This window comes from Sminthopsis crassicaudata, chromosome 1 (genome assembly GCF_048593235.1).
Source record: "Sminthopsis crassicaudata isolate SCR6 chromosome 1, ASM4859323v1, whole genome shotgun sequence".
Lineage (NCBI taxonomy): Eukaryota > Metazoa > Chordata > Mammalia > Dasyuromorphia > Dasyuridae > Sminthopsis > Sminthopsis crassicaudata.
In genome coordinates, this window is record NC_133617.1 from 609281557 (window position 1) to 609294286 (window position 12730).

The 12730-nt window shown below is 33.2% G+C and overlaps 1 protein-coding gene across 1 annotated transcript in view; it reads right to left on the reverse strand.

The window, feature by feature from the left end:
- Positions 1-12730, reverse strand: part of ITGA1 (integrin subunit alpha 1) — a 189584-nt gene that overhangs the window by 102760 nt on the left and 74094 nt on the right. The window contains exons 3-6 of the mRNA XM_074282545.1: positions 6364-6476; positions 3819-3907; positions 3625-3739; positions 2910-3037 (exon numbers count right to left, since the gene is read on the reverse strand). Coding sequence (XP_074138646.1) covers positions 2910-3037; positions 3625-3739; positions 3819-3907; positions 6364-6476 — 445 coding nt within the window. The remainder of the gene's footprint in view (positions 1-2909; positions 3038-3624; positions 3740-3818; positions 3908-6363; positions 6477-12730) is intronic.

The following is a 12730-nucleotide window of genomic DNA, read 5'->3' on the forward strand; positions in this document are numbered from 1 at the left end:
TGGATCCTAGAGGCAATAGAGAGCCCTGATGTTTATTCAGTAGGGGTGTGACATGATAGGACCTGTGCTTTAGGAAAATCACATTAGTGGCTGAATGGAAGATGGATTGGAATGGGGAGAGACCATATGTTTGTAAGTGATCTGAAGTCTTATTGGTAATCTGAGGCCCTGAAAAAGGGGAAGGGGCTGATCACATGGATTCTTGCCACAAGAAGTAGGGGATGTTCATTAAGCCTGAGTCATCATTTCCAGACACTGAACTTTTTATATAATGAAGTTTGTAGAAAGGGCGTCTTAGTTGGCGACAGAGCCCAGAACAAAGCAGTAGCAGCAGCCAGGCGATTAATTTTGTGGAACGGGAAAAAAGAAAGTACTTTTCCCTCAGCATTTCATGCAGGCATTATGACCTCTAGAAAATGAATTGGGAGAATGAAGCTCATTAGTCAATTATTTGTACATTTTCTCTGATTATTGCTTTAGTAGAAGAGTATAACTTTATTTTTCTTCTTCATATTCTAGACAGTCTAATACTGTAATACAAAGAGTATTGAATTTAACCAGAGAAATTTGAATTCTAACTCCAGGGCTGCTGCTGCTGCTAACTACCAATGTAAATTACCTAAATCATTTACCCTTTCTCTTTATTAGGGGTTGAACAAGATGATTTTTAAGATCATGTCTAGCCCTAACATTCTATGGTTCTTTTGAAATCACCAAATAAATCACATTTTTTTATTCCTTTTTTTTAATCTTTTGAACTACAGCATGGAAAATAAAAATCACATAAGGAGTAATTCCTATAACTTTAAAGATATCTGAAAAATGCAATTAAATAAATGAATTAGTGACTGGACCTGTGATTTCAACAATTTATGGAAGTCCCAGATGAGGAAATTCTCTCCATGAATGCATATTAGCTACTACTTGGCAACTTGAAGTTTTAAAAAGTTTCCTAAAGCACTGAGTGGTTAGTTAAGTGATTAGTTCAGGATCATATAGTCTATCTGGTCTCCCTGCTTTTAAGGCCAATTCTTCTACCTCTCTAGCCACTATACTATACTGATTCTCATGTTCACATACCAGCAATATATCAGATATAGAACAGTCTTTATTTTTTCCTCATAAGTATGCAAAATATGGAAAGGATTCACAAGAGTGCCAGAACATACAAGATAGCCATGAATCCCCTTTTTGTAGGAGAAGCTCATCAGTCTTAGCTTGAAAGATCAATAATAATTATAAGATTACTCTGTCCTTGAGGGATTCTCTTTATTTGAAAGTTTGCTTCAGACACTAGCACTTTAGTTATCTATTCTGTCTTCCTCGTATTAAATTGTGTTTTCCCAAATTCATAGATCATGTTAATTCTAGGGTACAAATCCAATATGTCAGACACCTACTGGGAATTTGATGAATTAAAAATGAAGGAAAGCTAAACCTAATGTCTAAAGTAAAGTTTACCAAAAATTTAGAGTACATGTACATTTTGCCTTTTTGGGGGGCCAAAAGGGGAATCTGCTGAGAAATGGAAGCTTTTGAGATAAAAATGCTATGAACAATGACTTCATGAAACTTAACCCTGGAGTAGTTACTACTTAAGGGGAAAAAAAACCATTAAAAATAAGGAAAAACAGATTTTTGCTGCAATATCCTGTATTTCATTACCCTTTCATTTATGCAACATGAGAAAGGAAACCACAATGTAAATATAATGGTCTGGGGAGACCATATCACAGTTTCTAGGCACATTGAAACAGAGCTATTGTGAGCAGGGATGGCCAAGTTTATATTAAAATTTGCTATTAAATGATAGATTCTCTACATCTATGAAGGGTGTTTCTCATTGTCTTTGAAAATGGTAGCTTGTAAATTGTCAAGATGATAACACAAAATAAACTAAATGGTAAAGGAGGTATGGAAACACACACAATCCCCCACAACTGACTAAAATGTTTATAATTTTTGACTCAGAGATCCCAATGCATCTACCCCAATTGAAAGAAAAATTACAAACCTACCATATATTCTTAATACTTTTTTGTGGCAGCAAAGAATTGTAAACAAAGCAGATGCTCATTAATTGGATAATGGCTAAATAATTGTAGCATATGAATAATATGGAACATTACTGTGCCACAAGAAATAGTAATTATGGAGAATTCATAGAAGTAAGAGAAGACATAGGATCTGATGTAGATTGAAGTATGCAGAATCAGGAAAGCAAAATGCACTATGTCTACAACAAAATGAATGTAAACAACAACAATAAAACAAAGTTGAGTGCTGCATAATTAGGATGACCTAAAGGAAAAAAAAAAGTTCCTCTGTCCTTTTTTTTTGAAGAGGAAGGGGATTAAAATGTAAAGATTTGCAAATGTTGTCAGACATGGTTGGTATGTGAGGGTTTTTTTTTCTGAACTGTTTCTTTTTTTTTGTTTTTTGTTTTTTGTTTTTTTGTTTTTTCTGAGGCAACTTGGGCTAAGTGGCTTGCCCAGGGTCACACAGTTAAGAAGTGTTAAGTGTCTGAGGTCAAATTTGAACTCAGGTCCTCCTGACTTCAGGGTGGTGCTCTACCCACTGCACCACCTAGCTGCCCCTTCCTTTTCTTTTCTATTTATAAAGGTCAGTTTGGTGTAGGGAAGGGAAAGACATTCACAAATGAAAGTTATGTAAAAGCAAAAGATATCAACAAAAAATTTTAAATGGTGGCTCATGGAACATTTTCTGCTTAAAAAGCTTTTAAAAAATAACACACTTCTAGTTATTTCACCTTTTTTAGGAATGAGCACAGACGGATGGATTATAAACTCATTTCTGATATTTCACTTCATTAATGAACACATTTCAATTGTTTGCTTTTTTTTTTTTTAATCCAAAAAAATAAGAACAAAAATTCAGAACTCCCTTACCTGTGTTTGTTTGGGACCAATGTCCATTTTCCTAAGTAAACTATTTAAAAAATCTATAACACTTGTCCAGGGATAAATACTGTTTGAACCATCCAGCACTATGACAATGTCCAGTTGGGTACTGCATCCTACAATACAAAAAGGCAAATTGGCAACTATGGACTCTGCAGTTTTTTTTTTTGTTTTGTTTTGTTTTGTTTTTTGTAAACAACAGAAATATTTTCTGAAAGACTAATTTAAAAAAAATCAGTTTAAACTATTATGAAATATTGGTAGGAATCAATAAAATTACTTTTGGTATCTTGTCAGTGAAAAACATCTCTCCACAACCTTCTCCTCATGTTGTAGAACTGCTCTTACTGAAAAATATTTAATGAGTGTTTTAAAAGACAGTTGTGAATTTCTCTTTTTACTTTGTTTTTCTGAATATTTGGCTTCTTTATCTAAAGAGATTTCGGTTGTTGGAATAAGAATGACTTGACATTTTTTCAATGGGGTGCTTCATGTCTTTCTAAAAATTGTTTACACCAAGTTCAATTCTCCAAATAGCACCAACGTTTGGTTTTATACCAGCAAAGCAAACATTGACCTAAATTGGAAATACTAGTAGCTGAGATAAATGCTTCATGCTTTTGGCATGTATCCGTGTATATATTTCCTCATTCATTGCTGACCACTTTTCAAACACACAAAAATATTCCAAGGGTAGGCATACCTTGAACAGATGGTGCAATGGAATTCACAACCTGAAATTTGGAATCCACATCTGAACAGATGCCAGTTGTATAATGTGAATGTCCACATCTGTAAGCGTACAAAGGCCCACAAGCCTTGAAAAGAAAGAATTAATAAGATTTACAATGATAAATTTCCTAAGGTTGTTAAAAATATTGCTCTTTAGTTTCTTACCAGAAATCCGCCTTTTGGGTTAGTGACTAAAGTGGATCCAAACGTCATGTTCTCCTTTACTTCCGTGACATTGGGAATAGATGTATAAACTAAAAATAAAAGAAAAATATAAAATGGCAGAAACAGAATGAAATGTCTTTAACTGGAAATAATCTAGTCCTTGCATTTGGGGGAATGGGGGTGGGGTGGGGAGGAAGGTCAAGTACTCTTCAAATTACTATTAGGAATAAAATGAAGCAGTTAAAGTTGAAAAACTGGCTTAGGTCCCAGAATCTTTGTCTGGGTCACTGTCTCAAATAGTTTGACTGAACTGAGAAAAAAAGTACAGAAATAGCAAAGCAATGAGAGTGTGGAACTGCTGCCTCTCACACAGTTTTGCTAATAGAAACATACAATATTTAGCTTCATATGAAATATATATATATATATATAAAGTAGCTTTGTATGCTTCTCTACATTTTCAGGAATGTGTCAAAAGTTTCTAACAAAATATGTGCTAAAATTGGGTGGGAAAACAGTATGGGAAACTCAATTGCCAAGTTCTTTATCTCTATGTCAATATCCTGGTGAATATAGTTGGACTTACTAAGGAAATTATGGGACAGGATTAGAGTAGTAATCATGAAATTCTTGTCAAAGAAATGCAATGGTTAGGACATACTTGATATAAGTGTTTTAGTTAGACTCAAGTTGGTTCCAAAATATCAGATCCCTTAGGACTGACTAATACCATACCAGCCATCAGAACAGAAACAAACCTTTCCATGGGCATGAACTATACCAGTTCCCATCATGGTGATACTAGGATGAACAAGATTTGGAAGGAGATACTGCTGCTGATAAATTAATCTATACCTCTCACAAGAGCAAATGAAGTATCTTGTTGCCAGCTTTCAGACTGACATTTTTTTAGTGGTCTGATATCCCAACAAGAAATCTGGATTCCTGGATGATTTGTTTCTTACCCTAGAAAACCTAGATGTTTCCCTAACCCAAGGGATTAGGTTTTCCCTGAGGTTGTTCTAAACAATCAGTCTGTTTTGGCCTTCAGTTAGTCATGGAATGGCCCTGAACTCCCAGAGATCCCTTGGCTTGGGGATGACCCAGGGTCAGACAAGATCCCATAGGACCATGTCACAGTGGAGACAGTGATTCTTGGCCCTTTCCGTTAATGGGCAAAAGTGATATATTTCATTGTGCTTGTTGCGTCACTGAATAATTCCAATTTGATGTTCCATTCCCCTAAGGTTTCAACGGAAATTCTATTTGGAAACTTCTTCAAACTTCAGTGAAGCAAAAAATTCTGTTTTAGTGTCAGTAGTGCAACTCTTTTTAGGAGCTATCAGTGAACCTTACTCTTGTATTTAGTACATATTATGATACTACTTGAAATTTCTAAGAGATACAAAAGATGTATATATGTAATATATGTGTATATATATATATATATATATATATATATATATATATATATATATATATATATATATATACATATTTGCGTATGAGAGAATCAGATAATAAGCATCTACCATATGACAAGTACTATGCCAAGTGCTGGGAATACAAAACAAGTAAAAAACAAAACAAAACAAAACAAAACAAAAAAACAAACTAGTCACTACTCTCAAGGAACTCATAGTCTAAAGGAGATAACATGAAAACAATAATGTACAAATAAGATCCATTCAAGATAATAAAGGACAATGTAAGCATCAGCTAGAAGGCACTTGTAGAAAGGGGGATCAGGAAAAGCTTTTAGTAGAAGACAGGATTTTAGCAGGGACTTGAAGGAAGCAAGGGAAGCTAGAAGGTGGAGATAAGGGCAGAGAGAGTTCAAAGCTTGGGGAATAGCTAATGAAAGTACTCAGAATCTGGAGATGGAGTGTCTTGTTCAAGAAATAGCAAGGAGGCCACTGTCACTTGATTATAGAACACATAGATGGGTAGAAGGTAGAGGGAGAAAGGGGTTGGAAGACTAGAAAGGTAGGGATGGGGGGAGATTATGAAGTGCTTTGCATGACAAACAGAAGATTGCATATCTGATCCTGGAGTTACATATATATATATATATATATGTTTTTGTCAATATTTGTTAATGTAATATAAAATTGAAAAAATTGAAATTGTAGATGGATCATTTGTTGAGCTCGTCTTCTTCCTTTCCTAAACCCTGAACAACTACAAATATTTTTGCTTTGAATGGGAGAATAAGAATTGGTTGGGGGTGGGAGGAGGGGCTATTTCATGCTACTCCTGAGAAATTCCAACAACTATTTGGATGAAGGAGGAAGTTACAGCTGTCCCTACATAACTGTACTCTTTTTACACAGTGTAGTAACACACTGTATTAGAACTCCCAAGTAGTCTTGAGTTGTTTACATTTTGTAGCACAAATATGCATGTGAAAGCAGTGGAGTTAGAATCTAGGGTTTTAAAATATTCTTTCATTCTCCAAAAATTACTCTCCATGTTAGATATTCCATATTCATTTTCTGAGTGCCCCAAATGCATTGTAAGAATAAAATTCACTCTTTTACCTTACCTGGAAGATCCAATTTTATGCACGGTAATGATTCTCCTCGCCCTACTGGACATTTATAAACATCACCAGTTCTGTTCTTGGGTTGGCCAACCAGTGGAGAACCAATAAGCACCCTGGAAATTAAATAATATGAATTAGTATTTGAAGTAATAAAGAATCCCTCATTTTAGTTAGTTCATATCAACAACAACCAAATTGTTCTCTACAGACAAGTTCAAGTCTATGATTAGTGTTATAAAGACATCTAATCAAGGCAGAGCATATTCTCTTTCCACTGTCTCCCCCTCTTCTTCCCCCCCAAGGCAATTGGGGTTAAGTGACTTTCCCAGGGTCACACAGCTAGGAAGTGTTAGGTGTCTGAGATTAGATTTGAACTCAGGTCCTCCTGACTTCAGGGCTGGGGCTCTATCCACTGTGCCACCTAGCTGCCCCAGAGCATATTCTCTTAAAGAAAACAATGACTTAAAATATTTGCCACACCAAAAAATCACTCCAAACCTCCACAAACATCAAAAGATAAATGACAAAAACATAGAAAAGTGAATAAAAACCATATTTTTCCTTACGTTAGGAGTTAGTATACTTACTATTTTCACTTCCAATATTCAATCAGGTAATGTATTTGAGTCTCAAATACTCAAATAAGTAAATACGCAAAAAGAGTCTCAAGAATGACATCTAAGACAATAAGTTAATCAAACAGTAAACAAGGAACCATAATAAACAGGACAATGTACTTGGTGTTTGGAATTTATAGTATTTATGAGTAGGTTCTGCACATGTGGAATTTAAAACTTCATGAGCAAAGCAAGAAATACAAATAGCGTGACCAGTATAAATGTATGATTGGTGATTGCTTACCTTTCTTCATTTGAAAATTAAATATTTATATTCTTTGATAATTTATTTATTAGGTAATTTCTTTCTCAGATATTTGTATCAATTTCCTGTATATTTTGAATGTTCGGCCTTTGCTAGAGAAATTTGCTGCAAAGAACTGTTTCTGTTCTGAGTTAGGATTGCTGCTTACAAAGCTTTTGTTTTTATTTATTTTTTTTTGTAATTGAAACTCTCAAATTATTTTTTTATAGATACCTCTTCCTTATTTGGTTAAGAATTCTCCCCTTAGCTATAGTTGTAAAAGAAATCTCCTTCAATTTACTTCTAATTTGTTTATGATATAACCTTTTCTACTTAGGTCATATATTCATTTCCAAATGACTTAAAAAATGAAATTAGGATGAATGCCTAGATTTAAGATTACTGTGAAATATGGCATAGGATATGTTGATCTACATCTGATTTCTGACCCTTTACCTTCCAATTGTCCCATAGTTGAAGAACTATCCATCCTAATAGTGTCCTTGGATTTGCTGACATTATCTTGTTTGGTTGCTTTCAGACCTTGTTTATTTTATTCCTTAGTGGATCAACCTTCCTAATTTTTAAATTGGTACAAATAGTTTTGATTTCTACAATATAGAATAATGTGAGATCTCATATTATTGGGTTCTATTAATTTGCACTTTTTTCATGATTTCCCTTAAAATTTTTATTTATAGATATAAATTTTGTTATAAATTTATTGTGTGATATATTACATGTATTATATAACATAAATTATAATATCATATTACATATGTATGTATATAAAATAAATACTATATATTTGTTATAAATAACCCCTTGGTAGTTTAATTATAAGGCATTAAATCTGCAAATTAATTTAGGGGATATAGTTATTTTTCTTTGTAAGGAAGAGGTCTATCCTTATGTGTGGCTCAAAGGCAGGAAAAATAGTTATCTTTAGACTCTTCTTACTTGACCTTTCTCCAAGGGAGACTTTTCCTTCAGGAAGTTGGGGCCAAAGGCTACTCTGCTCTCCTCAGAGAGATGGGATACTGTCATGTGTGCACATTCATACATGACACATATGTGTACACATACATGCCTGCACACACATACACAGTGTGTAGATGTATTATGTATTTTGTATGTGTATGTGTTTATTGTGCCTTTAAATATTGATCTTCTATGTTAGATAATCTAAATTCTGATAACTTTATCATTTTGGCAGAGTAAGGGAATTCCAGACTCTATATCCAAGGCCAGTCCCAGAATGAACACACATAACACATAGCAAAGAAACTCATTTATTTAAATCGTAGCAAAACAGAAATCAGAGAAGTTATACATAGGAGAATATATATAAGTCAATAAAGTAGTGTAGGAGTTCTCCTCACTGGAAATGAAATAATTCAGTTAAGCCAAAATTATATGTAAAAAGATTAATACTATTTTGTGGGTTTATTTTATATTCTGCTATTCTAGTGAAGTTAATATTTCAATGAATTTTTATTAACATCTCCAGGACTCTCTAAATAAACCATTATATCATCTACAAAAAACAATAATTTTGTCTCTTTTTAACCTGTGCTTATTTACTGAATTCCCTAATCTGAAGACTTAATGAATACCAAAACAGAAATATCAAGTGAAATATTAGTAAAATGGTTTATCCTAATTGATAGAATTTTTAGAACTATATAAAATTATAATGGCAAATATAAAATTATAATCGAGGATTTCTCCTTTATAGTTAATTTTTGTGATATGGGAGCCACCTTCCAGCGTCTGCTGGAGTTCTAATTCAGACTTGTGGCTCTTCATGTGAGAGGATGATGATGATGATGATGATGATGATGATGATGATGATGATGATGATGATTCAAAGAGACTAAGAGGCAGTTGCATTGTCTGATCTTTCTCCTCTTCCCTCTGCCTCCAATTTATTTCATTCCCAGTCCACAAATAACACCTATGTCAGTAAAGGGTGCTTTGCAACTCCTTCAGATGTTATGATTCATAGCTGTGGAGACTCTTGGAGAATTGACCTGCCCCTTTACCTAGGTTTGGTCCTTAACAGTTAATTCAAGCTTTTGATATTATGTAATTATTGCTTACCATATTGGGAAAAGGTTCATTATTCCTATACTAGTTCATAAATTTTAATACAAATGAGTGTCATATTTTGTAAAGAAAAGTCTTTTTCTGAACCTATTGATATACATTCTCATTTTATTAGTAGTATGATCTATTATGTGGTTTTTCTCATATAGAGCTAATCTTGCATTTTTGGTTTAAATTCAACTTGTCATAATGAATACTCTTTTAAATATAGCCATTTTACTAATATTTAATTTGATTTTTCTGCTTTGGTACTCATTAAACTTTTAGTTTATTTGTTCTTTTCCTAAAAAAGGCATCACTCTTCTAATTGTTTCATGAAAGGTATTTGATAGGATGTCTTCTTTTTTTATTTTTTATTGTTACAATCTCATACTTATCTTCTAACACTTTTTCCCCTCTTTCTTCTAATTTAGTGTTTGACTTGACCTTTTCACCAATTATTTGATCCAATTGCACATGAAGAACCAATTCTGAAATGACTTCTTTATTATTCCTTGTCTATTAAAATATAATCTAGTTTTCTTTTTAATGTTTGAGGGTAACCATTCTAGCTCTATTTGACTTTTTCTGAAAAGTATATTTGTGTTGTACAGGAACGAGCTTTCTTCAAATCTTTGATGTCTTTAATTTATTGATCCTGAATCAGATTTTCATGTGTATTTTTCACTGTTCTCCCAGTCCCACTTTCACATTGAAGTCACCAAGAATTTATGCATGTGTGGACTTGTTTTTGAATATCTTGCTAAATCCTCCTTAGAATTTTTTTGCTTCATCTACTGCAACAGATTTTTCAAAGTAAAACTGCAAATACTTTCATGCTGATCTATTTGTTATCTTTCTCCAGCATAGCTAGCTCACTAGGTACTCCTTAAAATCATTTTTCTTATTGGTTTGGTGATCATGGTGAACCCAATTCCATTAATTGAATGAAAAAAATAAGCATTTACCATTTATTAAGCATAATATTATGATGAACATTTAAGATGTAAATAAAAAATACTACTAGTCCCTTCCCTGAAGGAGTTAACATTTTTTGACTGAAAGACTTTCCCAATCCCATTCAATTTTAGTACCTTCAAGTTATCTTCAAAGATCTCCAATTTATCCTGTATATAAGTTGTGCGTACTTTTCTTTAACAAATTGTCTTCCCTGGCTCATGGGCAGAGACTCTCACCTGTTTTGCTTTCTTTTTTTTTTTTTTTAATTTAATTTAATTTTTAAAAGATAATAGCTTTTTATTTTCAAAGTATATGCAAAAATAGTTTCCAACATTCACCCTTGCAAAACCTTGTGTCTCAAATTTTTTTCTCCTTTCTTTCCTCCCACCCCTTCCTAGATAAAAAGTAATCCAATATATGCTAAACACCAGCAATTCTTATCAAGTGTTTTTCTTTGTATTTTCAGGCACAGTGTCTAGCACATAGTAGGTACTTAACAAATGTTTACCAATTGATTGATATTCATTGACTAATAATCTAATGGGGGAAACAACACATAAAGAATAGCCGCCTGTAAGGGTTATTTTGGTTTGAATTATTGGAAATGTGAATGTATCTGTAGTGGAATAGATTAATACATCTTTTGTGGTAATGATTCTAGTTTTTATATACACAGCTTATATAGAGAGAGTTTATATATCTAATTTAATAATTATAGTTCCAGAACTGAAAATTGGGAGCATGAGAGAATAGGGTAATAGTTTGAGAAGATGAGTCAGAAATAAAGTGAATCATTACTAGAACCAGCCTAAATATAGTGGGTCATGTGGATCACTGACAACTTAGAATGCCAATTTTTTAAATCACTCTAAGGTGAACCTAGATGTCCTTTCTTTGTCTTTTTTTTTTTTTTTCATTTTTTTTAGAAAACCAAAAATCAATGTGATTGTGCTTCAGTTTTTCAATAGACTTAGATAGATTTGGGGCTAAAAGAGACTTTAAAGATATTTGAATCTAATCCTGTTGTTTTATAAATGCGGAAATACAGATATAAAAAAGATAATCAAGTGGTACCTTGTAATAGAGTTATGATTTGTACTCAAAGTATCAACTTTTTTTTTTTTTTTTTTTTTTTTGGAGAAAATCAGGGTAAAGTGACTTACCTAAGGTCACATAATTAGTTTCTGAAGGTAGATTTGAACCCAAGTACTCCTGATTCCAGGGCTGGCGCTCTACCTACTGTGCCATCTCACTGCCCCTCAATGTATCAACTTTCTGATGGGCAACAATTTAATACCAATAGTACCAAAAGTTAAATCAATATATCTAAATAATCTTAAAACCAAATGATTCTTATTGTCCCTTTCTAATTATCCTGTTATCTTCACTAGGGGAGCAGAAGGGCTACACATTTTTTTTTCCATCAAGTTCTCTTATTTCCTAAAAGCTATTCATAGACCCCTTTCAAGTTAAGAATCTCAATATAGAACAAAATCCTAGGGGGAAAGGTGTTATGGAGGAATGACTGGGGCATATAATGTCAGAGAATTTGAATATGAATGATAACTCACTTAGTCACTTAGTAGAGATGTGACCTGGGCTCCAGAGCTCTAAATACAGACTCTTTTAGGTTTTCCTTAGAATGCATTTGGTGTAGATAATCTCTAAGGGCTATACTAGTTCTAAAGACTATAATTTAACAGAATACTGGGGCTCAGCTAGCATGCCCTCATATGGTTCCTAGGGAATGCAGTACATGAATAGAAAAATAAATATAAAATAATCTGAGGAAGGAGTGAGTTCAATGAGGGAGATTTGGAAAATTATAAGAAGTGCCACTTAAATGGAGGCAGGTTTCTAAAAGGCAGATGCTAGGAAGTTAAAATATTCAACACTGGAGAGGATAACCTACAAAGACATGGAAGTGAGAGATAGAATGATATATATTAAGACAGTTTCTTAGACTCTAACCTATATAAGGAAAAATCATGAAAAAAAATCCAGAAAAATAAGGTTAGAACCAGACATTGAAGGTTTTTAAATGCTAGATTGAGAACTGTGTCCTTTATCCTAGAGGTTGCACGACAGCAGTAAAACTTGAGAAAAACGACATGGTCAGATCCGTGCTTCAGGGTATTGGAGTTTTATTTTGAATTCAAGAGCAAAAAGAAAAATAATTTCACGGGAAACAAGAATAGACAGAAGAAATTGATAAAAATCCTCCAAAGAAAGTCACTATTCAATTTTGTTTTTAGTTCTACAAATATTTATGAACAATTATTGGTTGTCCACTATGGACATTTAATGGGTGCTGGGAGTAGAATGAAAACAACAACAACAACAACAACAAAAAAAAAAAAAAAACAGAGTTTCCCTCAAGGAGCTTACATTTCACTGGAGGGATACTACACATATATAAATAAATGAAAGGTAAGTTGAAGAAGGGAAGGGTAATGAC